General features: G+C 38.4%; 1 protein-coding gene across 1 annotated transcript; it reads right to left on the bottom strand.

The window, feature by feature from the left end:
* Positions 1 to 520: 520 nt before the first annotated feature.
* Positions 521 to 21,671, bottom strand: LOC123745031 (TM2 and DnaJ domain-containing protein wurst). Its single transcript, XM_045725287.2, has 8 exons — positions 21,442 to 21,671; positions 18,267 to 18,369; positions 17,198 to 17,344; positions 14,752 to 14,899; positions 13,227 to 13,422; positions 7,496 to 7,763; positions 6,127 to 6,209; positions 521 to 3,275 (listed from the first exon to the last, which is right to left on the bottom strand). Exons 1-8 carry the CDS (start codon positions 21,579 to 21,581, stop codon positions 3,158 to 3,160), a joined length of 1,203 nt encoding a protein of 400 aa, XP_045581243.1. The 5' UTR covers positions 21,582 to 21,671; the 3' UTR covers positions 521 to 3,157.
* Positions 21,672 to 21,878: the final 207 nt, after the last annotated feature.

The following is a 21,878-nucleotide window of genomic DNA, read 5'->3' as shown; positions in this document are numbered from 1 at the left end:
TCCCAGCCCGCAGTTTCCACTCCTGTGTCTTACACAGCTCGTACCGCCTCTGGGCCTGAACCAACTGGTCAAAGAAGTTTTTTTCCCTTTACTGATGCTGCTTTACTTCCTTTTTATACCTGCCCCTTTCCATGGAATGATACTGAAAAGGACTTAAAGTGAATTACCTGCAATATATTGTACATCATTTAAGTAAGTAATTATCAAAGGCGGCACCAAGTCAGGAAGGTTATGTAGCTGTACATCATGTAAGAATAACTAGAAAATGTAAGCAGAAAATTTACTTTGTGCTCCAGAGTCCTCCTACACCTTTGCATTTCAATGAAACAAGACTTGCTGATTGGACCCTCATCCGAGACCTAAAACATTGATATTGGGAGCATTGTTTGACAGTTTTGACAATATCTGTGACAGAAAATGGCACTTTGATGGATAAAGACAGAACATAGATCAATATAAATAATGTACAACCAATAAGTGAATCCACCATAGAATTTTATACAACTTAATAAAACAAAACTTTCTTTCCAACATTAGTTTTTTTACATTTTTATTAAGAAAAAGAAAGTTACACATTTTCACATTAAACAATAATCATTAAAGCACTCGACAGTAAATGGTAAAAAATAAATAAAAAAATAAAAAATCTTAACTTTACTTCAATATTGTATGTTATTTTTGTTATTTTATATATGCCTTTTACATAACTCAGTAAGTGCAAAACAACATACATTAGCTGTCAACAAAGACATAGATATAGGCAAGAGGTTTGAGACAGGCAATCTGGCCAGTTTGGTAGTATGGAAAGGGTTGACATTTGATTCTGCTGCACCTGGACACAGGTCACTTCTTGGCACTGAATTACTAGCAACTGCCAGATGACCAGTCACTTATTGCAGCAAATGGCTAAAAAACTTATTCTCACTATTTTTTCCTTGGCATTTAGGCTATCTTGAGATGATTTTGGGGCTTAGCGTTCCCAAGGCCCAGTCCTCCTTTTTGTCCACTCCCCCCCAGGAAGCATTCCTGTAGCAGCTGTCTAACTCCCAGGTACCAATTTACTGCTAGGGTCATCAAGGTGAAAGAAACTGCCCATCTGTTTCCGCCTCCACCGGGGATCGAACACAGGACCTCAAGACTACGAATCCGAAGTGCTGTCCACTCAGCTGTCAGGGGAGGCCATGGCTAGAGACCATGTACAGAACTGTGTGTATAAGGGATGTGCCTTCCTTGATTGTGTAACCCAGGGAGTTATTTCCCTAGGAGGAGGCAACAATAGGACTTACTTCCTTGAAGTGGGGGTAATGAATGAAGCATTTTATATTTTTACAGCCATTCATAACCACATAACTAGCTCCATCCATGTGCAACCTTCTAAGGGAATTAATATCCATAAGAGAACACACTATCTCAAAAGTGTTGTGCCATTCCTATGTTTAAATTTCTTTCTTACTGCTGTGATGCATTCTCAGTCTGTATAACTATAACTGCCATCAAAATAAATACTTATCATAAACCACTTAATATGGGATGACTATGTACTGAAAGATCAAGTTCAAATTCCACACAGGTATTACAAGCATTAACTGATACCTGTAAGCTTCATCCTGGGTAATACTCCTACTAAGGTATAAATAGGTAGCAAGATATAACCCAGAGCATATGAATCTTAATATAATTTTATACATGAAACTGTGTTAAACAATATTAAGCTCATTGTTTGTTTTTATAAGATTCTTTAACAGAAGTTGAAGACCTTAGTTTGAAATAATTATTCACAAAAATCTATCCTAACATTCGGGCACCCCAGCACAACCCCCACCCTATGGAGATCAAAACATTTGTTTCAATGTAAACACTTTTTTTAATAAATAAATTAAATAACAAAACATTTGGCTAATTAAAGAATGACTTCAGTAAACTTTGCACTGTAATGACAGCAGCACCTATATTATAATATGGAATGCTTACATGAAAGACATTAATTAACCTTTGCAAAGTACATAAAAATACCCAACCACTCACGCATATACTGTGCATGTGCAACTTGCAGTGTGCATGTATATATGTAACAGGCAAATGATCACCACATACAAAATTCCTCTTTTGCCAGGAATCAATTCAACTGGCAAAGAGGAATTTGTGAAACCTACAACTTCAACAAGTGGCCGTAAATTCAAGCTAAAGAAACAGTGTTGTAGAAGGTTGGAACACATTAAGTGAGGTGGTGGTGGATACCAACACCATCTGCAGTTTCAAACTGCCGTATGACAAAAATTATAGAAAAAAAAACGGGACACCACAAGTGTAGCTCTTTTCCAGTAACTACACTTGCTAATTACATATGAACACACACACACACACACACACGTAACAACATGTTAACATGTAAAGCTAATATACCTTGCTTTACCCGAATGTGGCATCACAAATATAGCATCGCTGTCCCACAAGTTGTATATAATGCATCCCATTGGGAGCAACACTAACCATGTTATTTATTATAATTAATGGAAACTTTTGACATATTAGTCCCTATTTTAACAACCTGTATTTTATAAAGCTCCTCCATCACAAATTTTTTAAACCAATATATCTGTGTCAAGTTTGAGAATGACATCCAGAACTCATGATAACAGATGCAGCTATATGTATGTATGTATATATGCTGTACCTCCTTTGCAGGACTAAGAACTTGAATCAAGGTTAGCCTCTTAACAATTACACAATGTACTATATTGTTACAATGCATATTTTCAAAATCAAATCTAAATATGAAAAATTTAACATACAGTACTGTACTATACATATAGCTCATGCTCTTTAAAGTTATTTAAATACCTTAAACATCTCTCAGTGGTGAAATTCTTATAATCTAAGTAAGACCTTCCTGCCAAAAAATAAACTCACAGCATTGTACCATAATTAAAAATGTACCGCTAATCAACTTCCAACTAACTACTCTTTAGCCACATATTTTTGGTAAAATATGCAATACTGTATACCTAATCAATAAGATTCTAGTACATATTGTTAACAAAATCAAATTCACATTTTTATATAAAATATCCCAAACTTCAAATTTCCCTGCATTTGAAATGTCTTGTATTCATATCAGTTCCTACAAATGTAAGTAATGCACATAAAATCCTGAACATTAATTTCTTATCTTATTCTTCTTATGTCTCCTGTTCTTAAGGACTGAGAGCTTCTCGTATGCTTCTTGTATCTCTATGAACCTTTCCTGTGCTTCTGCTTGATTATCACCTCGATGCCTGTAAAATGTAAATGCATTTTTATTACAACAGGATGTTTCAACCATTTCCACCCAATTTTTAGATGTGTGTGTGTGACTGATAAATAGAAGAATCCAGTTACAGTATTACATATATCTGCATTCTCAGCTGACTTATTTTATCATGTAGACTTGCTATGTCATTATATACATTACTCATTCAAAGTTGTATTTTCTTAAAATCATTTTTATTTCTAGCAGAGGTTGAAATGTGATTAGCATATATATATAAAAAAATAAGAGCTAATGCTGGTAGCTGGATGCTTGATTATCTTATGACAAAATACCATCTGTCTGTGAATTATGTCCTCAATTGTAGTTGCGGAAATCAAGATTAAGCAGCAATATGCCAAGTGTGAAGATGGACACTTGAGATGCTCTTGAGCATCTCCTCCATGCACAATTCAGTTTACAGAGATAAGCATTTTTCAGGTCCCCTTGTTTACAGCCATTAAACTAAGAGACCAAGTAATTGTAATTTTGAATTAGACGTCAAGACAACTGCATTTGCTTTACACGATTGTCTCAATTTACAGGTCTCTGATGACATCCAAAAATTTAACACAGCCCCTTTGACGATATATTATGAACCAGATACTTTTCAGAGTATTCCAGAATTTTCCTTCCTGGAATTTTTCTACCTAGTACAGTACAGTATTTATTTATTTATACCCAATAAGGAACATTGGGTTTATGAGAGTACATAGAATTGATGTATTCCAGAATTTTCCTTCCTGGAATTTTGCAACCTAGTACAGTACAGTATTTATTTATTTATACCCAATAAGGAACATTGGGTTTATGAGAGTACATAGAATCGATGTTATTACATTCTTGTAAAGCCACTAGCAAAAACTACAGCCCATTTTCTAGGATTTAACATGGTTATATTCAAGATCAATCATTCGTTTATATAAATTTTGCCATAGCATCTTTTGAAGTTGAAAATTAATTAGATCATTAGCACAGAAAACAGTAGCCTTACTACTGCCTATGCAATAATGTTAAATTTAAATAGCCACTATACTTTTTGGCTTAGATTAAAGCTTTTAAAGTCAAAGCAATAAATTATCATCAAATAAAAAAAAATAAAAAAGGGCCTCAAGGAAGAAACAACCCAGAGTTGAATGTAATGAAATGCCATTTTCTGGGTGAGACTCAGAGGTTCCCCAGAGATATACCGGGCTGATGTGCATATATTAGACTATGGCGACAGTCAATCGATGGAGTTCTAGTGCTGGGGACCAGTGCCAGACCCTGGCCCCGTCAGATGAGGCACGAAGAGCAATGGCCTATAGACACCCCTCCCCCCAACGTAATAGGAAGCAGTCTATGTCTGCCATCTACTAGGTTAGGCACCCAGAAAGGTAGAAATTCGAAAACACACTACAGCTAGTTAAAAAATTGCAAACTTACAGGGCACATAGGGAAAAGGACCCTAGGCCCATGCAGCCCGAGTAATTGTGAAATTACTCCTGGCTCACGCACCACCTAGTAGACAGGACCACACCACAAGGCACAGAACTGGAAAACACAGGAGTCAGAGGCGCACGACCTTGCCAGTTCACATCAGCCACAGAACTGGGGGTTTGGATAGCTGGCATAGGGGTCTGGGGCTCCCCTTCCCGAGGAGGTGGGGTTGAGCAGGCATTTATGTGGTGACGTCATGCTCATTTGCTCGTTTTCGTTTGAGGAGTTCTGTTCACTAGTTTGGCTTTCAGTAGCAATATTTTAACCAGAATAGAGGTTTGTTTTGGGGTGCTTACCTTTCTGGATGCCTGACCCGGTTGATGGCAGACATAGAATGCTCCCAACCACACGGGGGGTTTCTATAGGTCATTGCTCCTCGTGCCTCTCTGAGGGAGCCAGGTTCTGGCTCGTGGTACCTGGTAGGCCTAGAACTCCATGTGCATTGACTGATGCCAGGGTCTAATACAATCATATCAGCCCGGTTAGTTCTGGGGAGCTGATGGGGCTCCCTCCAGAAAATGCTGAGAAACCAAGCAAGGACAGCCTGACTTTGAAAAATGGGAACTAATTCTGACAAATTATTAAACGAGACAATTGGTGGTCGATACCAAGCAGTACGCTAAAATGAAGACATTGAGGCTAGAAAATGTGAGAGAAGGTGCAAAGATATTACTATACTGAGGAAGGACAAGCAAGAATTCCGAATAGCCAAATATTCTGATCTAAGCAGCAGCCCGCAGACTGGTGTATTTAGAAGGCTCTGCATATATAGTACAACTGTTATATGATAAAAGAAACAATTTTAATATAAAAAGCATTAAAGTTTACAACCTTGCCACTATTGCACTATCTTGGTTTATATCTGAAATGTTCATGCAGTGTTGAAGTCCTGGTTCATTTTGCTTCACTCAACTTTAAGTTGAACATGGCAGTTTGCTTTGCTTCTTTCAGGCTTCATTTTCTTTTGAGAGTTAGTGTACCTGTTCTCTCTACTTAAAACATGTTTGACAGGTGTACAGTATATACACTGGAATGTAAAACAGGAAGCCCAAGAAAAGAGTTTGCTTCAAAATAACTTACGACAGACATCCGTGGAAACACATACCGAAACTGTCTCTATTTTCTGCTTGTTACAACTTGTAATAAAGTTGTTACATCTTGGCTTAACGTGTTTATGACGTATTAGAACGTTGTTACAGCTTGCTATATTGGTTGTTATAACTGGTTAGGAGGTGTTAAAACTTGTTTGAACGTTGTACCAACGTCGTAGTTTCGGTGTGTGTTTGGCGGGATAGTACTTTAAGTAACGGTGTTATTATCCAATATTAAAAAATAAATACTGTTTTGGAGGAAGAACTTACCGATCTGGATGCCATTCTTTAGCCAATTTTCTGTAGGTCGATGTGATTTCATCTTGAGTTGCTCCTTTAGACAAACCCAAGACCTGTAATAGGCATTATACTTTAAAAACTTAAATTATTATTAGATTTTTTTAACGTTCTGGGAAAATGTCAAACCATTAGGCCATAAGTGAGGAAAGACACGCACTGGAGAATTCCCACCTCCAGAAGGTATATTTACATGGACTCCAGTCTTCAACTAGCAATATAACTTAAAAATTAATAATACAACTGGATACTTAAGTGTATCCAAAAGTGATGCCAACAAGAGTCCTCAATAATGGTAAGATATACATACTATAGTACATAATATGAGTAGTATTGTGGAAAATCCACAGAGAAATAAGAAAGGAAGTGAACGTTTCGGCCTGTTAAAGCCTTTGTCAACACCAGACTGACTGTCAGTCTGGTCACAAAGGCTTTAACAGGCCGAAACGTTCACTTCCTTTCTTATTTCTCTGTGGATTTTCCGCATAAAATGATCAGGGTTTTGTGATCGTCAATTGCATGAGTAGTATTATGTATAAAATGTATTTTAAGTTAATATTTTTGGGTATATGGAATGAAGTAATTCACTTTACATTATTTCTTATGGGAAAATTCGATCAGTTTTCAAATTTTCGGTCGACGAACCATCTCTGGGAATGGATTAAATTCGTAAACGATGGTACCACTGTACATATATGTACAATAGCACATTAAGCCTATATATAGTATACATTATATGTATACATTAGTATACATTATATAGTATATATTAGGTCTAGGAATGCTTTTAATAGGCTTAGAAGAAGTTAGGTTAAGTTGCATTTTACTAGACCTAGAATAATGAACAAGTACAAAAAATTGGTTATTTTGTTGCTACAGTTCATACTATATATATACAGTACATATATATGCCCTCATGCTGTTTGGGGATTTTAACCACTGCACTGCGCCAAATGACAAATGCTGTTTTGAGAGTCGTCCGTTTTTTTTTTAATTATGCTATATTTTAATGTTTTTTAAATATTTTCATCACTTTGTGTTTTGAAATTAAAATAGTTGAGTTTGGAAACATTTTGACATTAACTTTACCTGAACATTTATAAAAACAACAAAAATATGTCCGTAACAATTGCACTAAAATTTTTTTTGCCAAAAACAGGCGAGCAGTACAGGGGTTAAACAAGACGATCTATAACCTAGGCAGGCCTTACGGGCTCACCATAGCCCGTGCTACATGGACACTTCGTCCCGAGTAGCTAAATCTTTAACAACAACAACCTAGGCAGTTCATAAATAAACTTATTTCACTGAAGAGCCTCTCATTATTTATTCAGGGTCTTACCTTCAGAGCATGAATTTCCCCAAATGGATCAAGCAGCTCTACAAAATTGATCCAAGCCTCGCTCCATCCATTTGTCTGTGCATCTTTATAAATGACTCTGAGATTCTCCTTAAATTTCAAGAACATAGGCGAGTTGAGAAAGTTTTTAGCAGCATCTCTTAGCTTGATACGTTCTCCTTGTTTGTCTGTTACTGTTGCATTGAAATACAAAGCTGAAGCCCACAAACTGCTCATTATTAACCAGCTCAGCATCAAAATCATCATACGTCTGAAAAGTAAAAATTTATGTAAACATACAAGGTGTCTAAAATTCTATATAGTCCTGTATGTGTTAATGACATGCCAAAGTATTTTGTTAAAAAGACCAATGACAATTTCTACAATTCCTTGTGCAATCGTATACCGTGTTTATAATTTAATAATAATTAATCTTTGAGCACATATGAAACACATTTTTATGAGCACTACACCTCAGAACTTCTTAATGCAAGTTCCTCCAGTCTTCTGGATAGGATCTCTCAAGGGAGGTGAATATGTCTCACCAGTGCATTAGGAAACCTTTCAAACTGCCCTTGCTGGGATATATTTTTGCTAGGCAGGCACTGGAAAATATTTAATCATGCCCAGAATGTACACTAACAAGTGCCTTAATAAATCTGATAGTTTTCTAGATGCCGCTTGCTACCAAAGTAACCCCCCAATGCTATCTAATTATCGAACAACCAACTAGCTCTAAAACTTTGATCACCACCAGCAACAGTATCAACACCATAAAGCCCTCTAGTCCAACCTCCTAACACTACACTTAAACCATCATGAAGCACTGGGAAGGGCTGAAATGTGAACAACCTAGCATCTTGCCAAGGAAAGTCATTCAAAACTTTAATGCTGAGCTACATTAACACATTCAGTTGTGCCCTAAGGCATGTCTCAGTAAAATCTGCTATAACTACTGCACAACAAGAGCAAGCTTCATCTGGTCTTTAACCCTTAAACTGCGCAACGCGCCTGCAGGCTCACGTCTGGTTTGCGCAACGCGCCTCCGGGTATTTGTATTTTTCACGTTCCATTCAAAACTCCCGCGGCCACATGGGGTTCACATCAGCTTCCTCAGGGCTCTTGTAAACAGACGCCATCTTTAAAAAAAATCGTGGTCCACATTCCTGGGTGTGGGAGCCTCAGTAGTGTGTGAGCAACCAAGGCTGGCGCTCGCAGCATGAGCGCACAGCACTGCTGTTCAGCATGTGACCACAGCATCGCCTAATAATGTCAAAATATATATATAACTTGTATTTTTTAGCTATGATAGTGTTATATTAGAGCCTGAGTGTGATAATGACTGGGTACAATGTTCAAATATCAGTGATTCAATGCTGTTCACGATGTTCACAGCGCTAGCCACAGCACCACAGCATTATTTCGTTCATCTAGGAATCTTCAAATGATTTCTTAGGTTCCTTTTCAAAATAAACGTGTGGTCAATTATTCATTTACAGGAATTAGTGACCAGGATTGTGATAATAGCAGGAATGTGGTTATAATTAGCGTTGTGCGTAGTATTGTGGAAGAAGGAATTTTGATGAGGGAGGCAGGGCGAGAATTGAGGTAGCCTCATTGTGTGTGTGGCTGCCACTCTTGTTTTGCTCACCATACTAGCTTAGTGGTTCGCTATGGGCAACACATATGTACATGGGTATATATAGTGTGTGTATATAGTGTAAGAACAGCAACAGAAGAATGTTGAGAGGAGCTATTTTGGTGAGGGAGGTGACGTAATCGTAGCGTCGTCTGCTGTGTGATTTTTCATGCAGTGTATGGTGGCCACTGTACTGTTTGGACACAATACTGGCTTACTTGCATAGATCTGGTAAATAAAACATGTAGATAGGTATATAGACCATGTGTAATAAGAACTATAACAATATGGTGGGAGGAGCAATGTTGGCGAGTAAGATGTTGGAGTGAGGGAGACAGGCTGGGTGTGGCTGCTCTCACTCGAGGTGTTCTGAATGTGTTCATGGCCAAATGCTCCTATTGGCCCATACGATGCAGCTGCTATTGGCCCATACGAGGCAGCTGCTATTGGCCCATACGAGGCAGCTGCTATTGGCCCATACGAGGCAGCTGCTATTGGGCCATACGAGGCAGCTGCTATTGCCCATACGAGGCAGCTGCTGTTGGCCCATACGAGGCAGCTGCTGTTGGCCCATACGAGGCAGCTGCTATTGGCCCATACGAGACAGCTGCTATTGGCCCATACGAGGCAGCTGCTATTGGCCCATACGAGGTAGCTGCTATTGGCCCATACGAGGCAGCTGCTATTGGCCCATACGAGGCAGCTGCTATTGGCCCATACGAGGCAGCTGCTATTGGCCCATACGAGGCAGCTGCTATTGGCCCATACGAGGCAGCTGCTATTGCCCATACGAGGCAGCTGCTGTTGGCCCATACGAGGCAGCTGCTGTTGGCCCATACGAGGCAGCTGCTGTTGGCCCATACGAGGCAGCTGCTGTTGGCCCATACGAGGCAGCTGCTGTTGGCTCATACGAGGCAGCTGCTGTTGGCCCATACGAGGCAGCTGCTATTGGCCCATACGAGACAGCTGCTATTGGCCCATACGAGGCAGCTGCTATTGGCCCATACGAGGTAGCTGCTATTGGCCCATACAAGGCAGCTGCTATTGGCCCATACGAGGCAGCTGCTATTGGCCCATACGAAGCAGCTGCTACACGGTGTTCTGAATGTGTTGATAGTGAATGTATATAGTGTGTGACAGTGTATAGTGTGTAAATAGATTGTATATATACACAAATTAGCATGATACATAGTAAATATGTGCTGCATATGTGTACACAAGTTTCATGCACGTAACACAGTGTCTACGGACAGTACGGATGTTGTACTGCGATATTATAGTGTACGTGTTCATTATACATTGGATTGGCACATAAAAACAATGAAAATGTATTTGGAAAGGTGCGCAAAAAATGAACGAAAATATATTCGCGGCAACTCGCGCGCCCCGCCCCGAGCGCCCCACCGCCCCCGAGAGCTCACGGCACGGGCGCACGGGGAATGATGACGTCACGCCCCAACTTCCGGACCCCATAGCAGCCAAAGTAAGTACAATTTCGACTTTTTTTTTACATACCCATACTGAGGGAAGGGTTTTTGACACTTTAAAAAGAAAAAAGAATTTTTTCCAGAGAATTTATTTCCTGCGCACTGCGGGGGTGTCACATTTGGAGGCAACGCAGTTAAGGGGTTAAAGTAGCCATGTACAAACAAAAGGTGCGTGGGAAGAAGATGCAAGACAAACTGTATTCACAACCCTCGGTTGCATTGCCACTGTTAGGTTCATGTCACGTTCCAAGAACAGCCCACCTCCCATGCTTGCGTCTCTCCAATCTTATCCTTCCCAAGAAACTCTTAGTCCATTAAAATCAGCTCTTCAGAAATCTAGCACCTTAACAGAATTTTCTCTTAAGACATTTATTTCATTCTTTATTACATGTGATTTTCTTGTGATCATTGTTCCTTAACTCGCTCCCTATTTTGATGGCATTTACTTACATCTCCACGTTAGTAAACACCAAATTTAAAATATTTTCCCATGTTGGCGCCTTAATATGATGTTTAAAGAAGCAATCATCAACTAATTCTAAAAATCCTCTGCTTTGGAATTCCCTGTTTTGCAAGTCTTGTATATTTGACTAAAATTAAAGTCACCCATAACACAAACATTGTCTGACCTCGATGCCCAATATATTTCATCTAAAACTGTACATGCTTTACTTCCATTCTGTCAAAATTTGCTGGCCCTATGTACAGCAACTCGTTATGAGATTATTATTATTTTAACTTATTTCTAAACAAATAGTTTCTGTATGTAGCTAGGTTTTGATCCCCTTCTTTGACATTATATTTTAAATTTTCCACAACATATATGGCTACTCCCCATCCTCAACTAATCTGTCTATCCATGTGAAATAATTTGAGTCCTTTAATTTGATAATCAACTAATAGTTCCCCTTTTTCTACATTTATCCACATTTTAGTTAATGCAATAATATTTAGAATTTCTGTGCAGACAAGAGCATTTATATATGTTTTGTTTCTAAGATTCTTACTATTTATTATCAAAGTGCAATTACCCGAGTGTAGTTAAGGATGAGAGCTATGCTCATGGTGTCCCATCTTCCCAGTACTGTAATTTGTCATGTGACACTTTTGAAACTACCGATGGATTTGGCATCCACTACTTATGTAGTACACCTTAAGGGTACAGTATTGTTATGTTGATGCCCATTTCCATCTCTCTTCCTTTTACACAAAGTTTTTTTCCTTGCCAACACCTGCTTTTATTTCCTCCATTCCCATACCTCTTATCATCTAATGGTTTAAACCCAAACAAACTTCAACAACAAATTCCAATGAATTGGTACAGGAAACAATCCCAGTTCTAGATAAATAATCCCCATCCCAAGTATATATATTCTTTCCATAGAAGTGTTCCCAGTTATCAGTGAATGATATTGCATTTGATTTGTAATATTTGTCTAGCCGGCAATTGACTTCAAGTGCTGTAGACAGTCATTCACTTTTAACTCCCCTTCTTAGAAGAATGGAAAATATAATATGAATCCTTCTCATGCTCCTAATTAATTCAATGGCTATCTTGAATGTTTGTATTAGTGCTTCACTCCTAACTCTTCCTACTTCACTTTCTTCTACACTAATGCAAATACTGTAACAGGTTTGTTCCCATTTTGAGCCATATTACTGTACTAATATTGTTAACAATGTCCCCAAGTTCCTGCTCCTAGTTAGCAAAACTTTAACATGTTTTCCCTATTCCTAACACAAACAGTCCTGTCAAAATACTTCACTTGGGAATCACCTACGACCAAAATTTATTTCATTCTTTTACCAGAGATCCTTTCATCATCTTGCCTTTTGTGTGAAATGCAGCGTCCCTACAGCACTTGTCCTCCAAGGAAGTGAAAGAACTCTAGGCCTTCATGAAAACTGTAAAAGGCCTCATCAAAGTTTTCTTAAGTCCCCTTGTCCTTCATGACACTCCAAGATTAGGATTGGGCCACTTCCTTCCTCATGTGCACAAACACATTACTTCACCAGCTTAAGTTCCTCACACAGAGAATACACCTTAATCCTCAAGTACTACACATTTCCACTTAATCCCTCATAGCACTTTCCATTATTGGTAGCTTAGAAAACATTATACACAACTGTCCGGCACAAGTCAAACCACAAGTATTGCACCCAAGACATGAATCTGTCTGCATGAACACCTATCTGACTGAAAGAAGGCTTTGTCATCTGAGAGCCTTTTGTTCCTCATTTTCAAGAAATATAGGTGATGATAAAGGAGTGGAAATTTGAAGAGAATTACTGTAGTCCAGAAAAATATTTCCACAACCCTATTCTGCAGGACCAATGCCCAGGCAAGCACATAGGCAGTTTGGCAGTCAATTTGAATACCAAGTGAGGTTTTAGTAGGGCTTAGGGTATGTTGAGTATGAATGAGCCCATTCTAGGCTGGAATAAACATTCTCTAATGCCTCCCTAGCACCTATAATGACCCAGCAAGGACTTCAATCTTGCCTGAATTTACATAATCCTGGTCTAATGACTACATATAGATATCATAAAGATATAACTCAAACAGAATTTGTACACAGTTTAATTTATTTTTACAAAGAAGACTTACTTGCAAAAATGGGTATTAGGTTGTGGTGTCCTTCTCCATTGTTTCCCAAACTTAGTGAAGAGTGCAGCAGAACATAGTGGACTCCAATTAGCTATAGGTGGATTGAAAAGCGATATAGGCATCAGAATAAAAGCGCCAATCATGGCCCACTTCATCTGTCCTTGTTCACGACCAATGTTGCCTATGGTCCACACAGCTGTTAAGGAAATTAAAAATCCAAGTGTAAACATTATGTTAGCAAGATAATTACTGTACGCAGTACATGTATTATAACAACACTGTACTACCCCATTTGCAATACTACATGGGGTGGAAGACTAATCCAGAAATCATTTGTAATGTTATTTTTGTTGACAACAAACACACAGTATTACTAAATATATACGTATACTGTATGATATAACTTGATTACAGAGGTTGGTGATGAATAGTACATCGACAATGTGACCGGTTGAGTCGTAGTGTGCTACTGTTGAATGCTGGTAGCTGTAGAGATGGCAGCATCTGATTAGGCAGTTTATCATATAACCGAAGTAGTGTTGTTCTTAACCACCTATCGAGCGAGACTGGTTGCTGCTGTGATTTGGCAATCTCATATTCCTGTTCACCTGACCCCGTTTATACTTCCAGACTGCTCATAATTTTATTGATGGGAAACTGTTTGGCTTCACCTGGATGCTATTAGTAGTTTGTGGAATGCCTAGGAAGATGTTGCAGTGGTAAGTGGGGGATGTTGCAGGTTATCATTTGCAGTCTTTTTATTTCCTGGAACCATGTACTGATGTAATTAGTGCATATGGAACTATTGGGAACCTTTAAGTGTTTGCTATACAATTTCTTTGGAATGTGGAGTAGCTGTCACATTACTGCTAATGTGGTTGCTACATACAGTATTCAAATTTTCTCAAGCACTTCTATACTATAGTAGAACATGCAATAGCAGTGAATACCCATGCAAGTGAAGCATTCAATAAAGCATAGGCCTACTGCATAGGCAACACGTCTCAAGATGTATCAACTGGCACTCACCGGGAAGGCAGTATGGGAAAAAGTGACACACATTAGCTGGCTCACTATTCACACCAGTGCTGCACCTGGTGATGGATGGCACCAGTGGCCAAGTAACTAATTAGCTTACTGGATGATAAAAGAAACACCAATATTTGGTGGCCCATTTGATTTCAAGTACAACTTGGATTTTTTTTTTTTTTAAGAATGTACTGTACATACCTTTTGCTTATTTTTAGGACTTTGTCAATTCTCCAGCATCTCTCTTTCTCCAGTTCTGAGCTGGAGGAAATTTAGAAAATCCCTATGCTGCATAAGGAGATAGAAAGTTGCACTGACCTCAAGGTGAAGTTCATAATGTCCCGTGAATACAAATGCGAATTGAATAAGACCAAGTGGCCTATGCTAAAATGTATATAATCAAAGTTCTGGCAAGTGTCTGAAAATTATGCTGCTTCAAACATCTTCCTTAAAATACAAGAGAAATCATAAAATAGAGAAATATAAATTTCCTTACCGAAAGCTGTACCCAAGGGTGCAAGATGTATTAAAGGAGTCCAGTCCATACCAAAAACCTCTTCCGATGGTATGGCAGCAGCAACGAAGGTACTCCATAAACTCCCAACAAGGACTTGAGCCACGAAACGTACCAGACTAAAGGGAGGCTGTCAGAATAAATTTATTTAGTTAAATTTAAATATATTAAATATATCAAGAATAATTATATACTCACTGAATATGTAGTCAATCTACATACAGTATCAATTTTACAAGAATAATAGTTATTGTAGTTGTATGTCTTTGCACCCTTTCCAGTTAACTGATATGCTTCTTTCGATATGGGCATCATAGAACCATTGCATATTCCAATTTTAGTCTCACAAAGTTTATGACAATATCTTTAATATTTTGCCATCCATGTATTTAAAAATGATTCTAAAGTTGGAAAGTGAAGCAAAGGCTCCTTGCACAATGTTCTTTATGTGGTTCTGATGATGTTAATGCCATCTGTTAACTGCACCTGACCCCATTTTCTGTTTCCTGGTGGAAAGCTCTGGTCTCACTGAAGCAGGTATAGTTTCCTTTGTACTCTATGATTTTCTTTCTTCTGAGGTGATGTGAGAGGTACTTTGGATGGCAGAAAGTAGTCCACCAGGAGTGGCAAGCAAGGGCAGTCCTGAATACAAGACGTGTTTCAGTTGGTAACAAGAAGGGCCTGGTCGTTGAAGACAGTGAATTGTCTGTGGTAGCCAGCGAGCTATTGGTGTTAGAGTGACATATCCCCGGGTAGACAAGTTGTGTTCGTAGACGGACTGAACGTCCATCTGTCCTCTAGGTTAAGGCTAGTTTGCAGTTAAGCCTCGAGAGGAAGCCACCCAGCGTGTTGCTGGAGTTAGTGTTTAGACACTGATGGTAGTGTGGAGGACTGGCCCATGAATTGTTGGAAAAGTGGATTTGCTGGCGTGAGTATCTCGGAAGAAGGGCACACAGGGAAGGAGCCCCGAGTACTGTGCTAGGACATACCGTTGATAGAAGATCGCAGTGATTTTTGTGGTGTCCTGTGTGTCTGTGACATGTATGGTGTTATCTGTGGTGTATATTTTCTGTAAATAATTACCACGACCGTACATAACATTTGAGTACATGTGGGGATGGTTTTGTCTAGTGTTGTTTAGCCCCATTCCCCATTTGATTGTCTATTACTGCTCAGTTCCTGATAACTTTACCCTGACTTGGGGTTGAATCTGTGAAGAAAGAGGCACTAAGGCCCTATAGAAAGAGATCTAAAGAACCTGAGTTACTGGCTAAGCGAGTCTGTAACAGTAGTCCTCAGGTGACAGTTTCCTATACAGAACCACCCCTAGATCTCTTTCTTTATCAGAGTTCTTTAAAGCCTTTTCACATAATTTGTAGGTTATTTGGGACCTATTCTCTCTTATTACACATTCTATAATATGTACAGGTTCCTAAGTCTATTGGGGTCTATCATATCTACATATGAAACTGTGCTTGGAGTCTGCTTCCTCCACATCACTTTCTAATGCATTTAATTTGTTAATTGCTCTGACACTGAAAAAATAATTTATAATATTTCTGTGGCTCATTTAGGTACAGTACTTAGTTTCCACCCGTTCCCCCGTGTGCAAGTACCACCCGTGCTAAATCGTGTGGAAGCTTGTGCAAGCTAATAAGGATCTATACCTGAATGCTAAGCAACAAACTCTATAAATCTTCATTTATTAAGAGAAATAGTTGGTTCCATTCAGGATGGTTAAAACAGAATTGTTTGGTTCATTTTCAATGTATGTTGACATGAAAATCCAAAAATTTTGGTTATAATTTACAAATCCTCCACAACCACCCACAATAATAATAATATAATAATAATGTTATTTCAGGCAAAAGTACATACATACAAAATGAGTTACAAACAGAATGTTGGATTTCTAGATAGAGCTAGTACATACTATGCCTAAAGCCACTAATACGTACACTGTTTCAGGCAAGATGTGGGAAAAACACTTAAAAACTAAGACAAAAATAATTGAGATCAAGTGCATGAATTAAACTGAAAAAGGGAAAAAAGAGGAAAAAAAGCACGACAATAATTATATGTTGGATGGAACAGCAGAAATTGCAACAGAACAGCAGAGGTAATTTTAACTAAATAGACTACAATTTTTTATATATATATATGTTTTGTACAAGTTTCTACATGGCTGATATCAGCAGTTATATAAGTTTGTCAATAATCAGTATTGTTTGAAAATAGCAAGACACAGGTTGACATTTAGGAGGTAAGGTAGGTTACATGGAGTTGATAAGGTAGTATAGTACTTAGTTTCTCTCTTAAATTGGTTGAGAGAGGGGACAGTCTTTGACGTGATTGGTAAGGTCATTCCACATTTTACAAGCTGAAAATTATATTACAAAGTGAAAATACAGGTAACGATCAGACTTACCTTAGCACGCTTTCTCATCTTTTCTGAGAGATTTGCTAAAAATTGGTCATCTGAATTAACATCCCTTACGTATGATGGAATACGAAAGAAATCTCGAAGGAGTCCACAGCCAATGTAGCCACCGAGGGTAGTAATCAAAACAAAAGCCTGAAAACAAGCATATAGGTACTGGTGCATATTCAAATTTGGATCTTACTTAAGTTGTAAGTACTGTATTTTCTTTACCATTTTCTCCCTCCACAAAATTAAGGAAGATTCTGAAACTGGTAAGCAGAGAATAAACTCCTATAAACTATCCTTGATGTGGTTCTTTGGTGACAAAGCACTGTCCAGAACCATGCCTAGATCTATCAATCTCTCATTCACTCTGAACAGTACATGCACATGTGGACAGCGCTCAGGGGGGTCAAAGTTCTAAGGGCCTGGGTTCGATTCCCAACTGAGGCAGAAACAAATGGGCAGTTTCTTTCATGTGATGTCCCTGTTCACCTCACAGTAAATTGGTACCCGGGAGTTGGACAGCGGCTACAGACTGCATCCTGGAACTGTGTGTGTGTGTGTGTCGGAGAAGGGGTGTTAGAGAAAAATACATGTAGTAGATATGAATGAGGAAAATAGGTCGGGAGTCAGTACTACTGTATATTAGACACCCGATGGTTAAAAAAGCAGGGATCCAAGAGCTAACAGCTCAATCCTTCAGGCACAAATCGTAAATACAAATATTGTACTGTAGTCAATACAGGCTCATGCTAACCCTTCCCCATTCATTCTCTCTCATTTTTATATAATGCTCGAATGTAGAGCTTGCTGTGGATTAGGCTTTGGTGAAACTTTTAAACTGCAAAAATCCCAATTTATGTTATGTATTTTAATTATTCCTTCTTTTCTCCAATTTTCAATCAGGGTGCCAGAGAATAATTTATCTGATGATAAACATATGTGATGTGTGCAATTGCAGTAGGCTCAGTGAAACAATGATTTGCAATATCCAAGGAAAAAATGTACAGTATTGACAAGGTGAGACAATAGACATTTGTACTGCATTGCATCCTAAGATACACAAACTTACCTGACGATCTCTTCTCAAGTACAGCAGGTGAAGACCAAACCATCCACCAATAAACCACAGAAGATATGCCACCCATAAACTTTTTGAATTCTTTTTGGGAGGTCTGAAATTCATAAAAATAATTTGTATTGAAGGTGATCAAAGAGAGGAATCTCCATGCTGGCATACTTTGGCATATAACATAGCAATATAATGAATGAATGAAAAATGAAATTTTAAAATACTGTATCAGATACGACTTGATAATGGTCCAGGACAGACAGAAACGTTTCTCCATCTTCTGATGAGATGTTTGGTCATCTTAGAGCTATTCTACTGGCAGCAGCCCCTAAAAGCCTAAATTCTACCTTGTGCACAAACTACCAGTCACAGGAATAAGGGGTGCACAATAAACTAGCAGCCACTGGCACTTACAATCACATCAATTTTATACCTAATTCAAAACAATAAGGAAGGAGGTAAAAATTATATTGAGGCCTTACAAAGGGATATACAGTACATAAATCCACAAATGGTCAGAAGACTGCCAAATTCTTTTTAATGTTGGTTAATATATACAAGGCCTTACATGTGGGATCTAATAGTGAATATCACAACTACCAAATCAATATTACCTTGCAGCAGATTGATGATGAAAAGGACCTAGGATTGATGATAAACTGATCTCTGAAATTTGCATAAGTGGATGCTGCAGTTATATATATAAAAAAAAACTCTAGGAATAGTCAAACAAATATGTGTTTCTGAATAAAAATTTGAAATCTTTGACTTTAAGGAAAAGAAAGTAGTTATTCAACTGTATAAATCTCTGGTGCACTCCACTTTGATTATTATATTCAAGCATGGAGACATCTTCAGAAAGACATTCTGTATCTGCTTTGGAGAAAGTTCAACAATGGATAACAAAGGTAGTTCCTGAACTAAGTCAACTCTCATACCGGGAATGGTTGAGGGCCACAGGGCTAACAACGTGCAAACCAGACATGATAGGGCTAACTTCTTCAACAATTTTAAAATACAGTGTATTGAACAACTTTGAGAGTACGCTACTGTATTGATCTAGACCACTGCTATAAGGTCAGATATAGCACAAACAAGGAACAAATTAAATTTTGTATTCTAAAGAATGTGTGTAAAAAAAGAACATAAGAATAAAGTACAATTGTGGGGAGAGGAGTTACACATACTAATGAAGCCACTATTACACAAAGAATTTTGGGGACAACTGAAAATAATTTATAATTTTTTTATATATTAGTGTGAAGGGATAAACACTTAATTAATACTAAAGGAGGAGAAGTAAGCTAACAAAAATGAGAAAGTTCAAGAAAAATAAGAAATTTGGGGGCCTGATGGCTGAGTGGACAGCGCTTGGGGTTCGTAGTCCTAAGGGTCCGGGTTCGATCCCCGGTGGATGCGGAAACAAATGGGCATAGTCTCTTTCACCTTGATGCTACTGTTCACCTAACAGTAAATAGATACCTGGGAGTTAGACAGCTGCTATGGGGTGCTTCCTGGAGATGTGTATGTGTGAAAATTAGGATTAAGGAATTGCCCGAAACGCTACGCGTGCTAGTGGCTGTACAAGAATGTAAGAACTCTTGAATATAAATAAATAAAAATAAATAAAAATTAATACAATAAAAAGGTGATACTTAACACTTTCGCGCTCTCAGCGCTCAAAAAAAAAACAATACCCCAGATGCTTTCGGCACTTCGCGCGCCTACGCGGGAAGACCGAAAAGTGTACACTCTTTTGACTGTCCTGACAATAATTGAAGGCGCACGTATTTAAATTTGGTATCACTGTGTTCGCAATGAAATTGTCTATAAGAGCATACCTATAAAATGCCGCCCAAGCATAAGGAGTATCAACACCAAATAAAAAACTATGCAGATCACTCGCCGAGAGCGCCAAACAGCAACAAAATGTTTCCACTCTCTTAATGGTTGCGAAGCCTACAGTTGTCCTACATCGCTAATTTTGGTATCATTGGAATCACAATAAAATTCTCTACACGGACATATGCATATAAATGTTTAATATAGGTAATTGCCCACCCGCAAGAGTGTGTGAAGTGGAGAGTAGTTAGCCGCGAGCGCACTGGCGAAAACACAGGGGGGAAATCATGCTTGGAAAGTTTATACGTTTCCTGACCCTACTTTTCTATGTACGTATTTCTTTTTTATACCAATGTGTTCGCAATAAAATTTTCTATAAGATGAACTGTATAACATTTGTACAAAGCATGTGTAAGAGAAGCGCCAAATATAGAACCACGTCGCTCAGTATGCGTTCGCGGCAGAAACGAACGCATTGTTTTCGTTCGTTTGATGTGTCATGTTTATACTTGTTGAAACATTTTATAATTTGTATGACAGTGATCGCAGTAAAATTCCCTACACAGACATATACATAACACATACAAATATTTCCCACGTGTTGGATATATCAACGGCTAAAGGGAACCCACTGCCACACGCTCGCCACACCCCCAAACATACTTTAGGTATTTTTTTTTTTACTCATAGAAGTTTATGAGATATAATATTCATTCTGGTACCAAAACATTCGCAAATAAATTCCCTACAAAACAAAAGTATCCCCATCCATTTCGGTTAAAAAATGGAATTTATAGAAATATTTTTTCGATGGACGAGAAAACTCGGCTGTTATGCGGAATCGTAAGAGAAAACGGCGACGAGTTATCTCTAATCTAAAGCGCGAAAGTGTTAATGATGAGAGGCATAGACTATTACATTATGGAATCAGTAGTTCTAGCAGCAGTACAGTAGTTTATTTACGTTATTAACAGAATGGAAATACTGTAATAAGGTGTAATGGTTTTAAACAATGATTTCAAGCTTAACACGTCACAAAGTAGAACAGAAAACAGATGCTTTCTCATGCATAGGGTTATAAAACCCATGGAACTGCCTACCCGTTGAAGCCGTCCGTGCTAAAACACTGCTACAATTCAAAATCCTGCTCAATAAAATCATCAGGGCAAATTAAGGAACCTTCAATAAGCTACCAGCTCCCTGTCCTCGTCGAAACCACTAGAGAAAATAGCCCTTGGAAATATACTCATTTGTGATACATTCTAAACCACCTAATACTATTCATTAGAACAGGAAAGTAACTTTCAGCGAGTTTAAGTCCTCCAAAATTTACCTCGGTCTAGGTCTTTTACTATAATCTAGGTCTCCTCCTGCTACATAGCCAACTGGGTTGACATCTTTCTTGGCACGTTCCTCCTCCTCTAAATACTCGCTCCAACCATTCACGTAGCGCATGTTTGGCGAGTGGGGCATTGAATATGAAGGCGAGGGAAGACGAGCACAGGTTGTGGTTTGTTGACGTTGCCGAGACTGTTAGTGGTCGCCTTCCTCCCTCCTGCGGCCTCACATTATCACTCCTATACCCGCTCGCCCCTACAATTTATTATTTTATTTATCATTCCTTTATTTATTTATCATTCCCTCTGAAGATGTATTATTAAATACGAAAGTACTCAAGGAAATTCCTGTTTCAATTCTTCCCCCATGGTTTGACTGTCATATTTTTCATCACGTGTTAATTTTCGTGATTTACACACACAATTTATTTAT

The sequence above is a fragment of the Procambarus clarkii genome, chromosome 57 (assembly GCF_040958095.1).
Source record: "Procambarus clarkii isolate CNS0578487 chromosome 57, FALCON_Pclarkii_2.0, whole genome shotgun sequence".
In the NCBI taxonomy this organism is placed as follows: domain Eukaryota; kingdom Metazoa; phylum Arthropoda; class Malacostraca; order Decapoda; family Cambaridae; genus Procambarus; species Procambarus clarkii.
Note: the sequence above shows the minus strand (reverse complement) of the source record. Positions and strands in the feature narration are given on the sequence as shown.

Coding starts and splice junctions, on each gene's coding strand:
- LOC123745031 (XM_045725287.2), bottom strand. CDS start 21,581: ATGCCCCACTCGCCAAACATGCGCTACGTGAATGGTTGGAGCGAGTAT. Junction 14,900..17,197: donor AGATGAGAAAGCGTGCTAAG/GTAAGTCTGATC, acceptor TTATTCTGACAG/CCTCCCTTTAGTCTGGTACG. Junction 13,423..14,751: donor ACCCTTGGGTACAGCTTTCG/GTAAGGAAATTT, acceptor TTTCCTTAACAG/CTGTGTGGACCATAGGCAAC.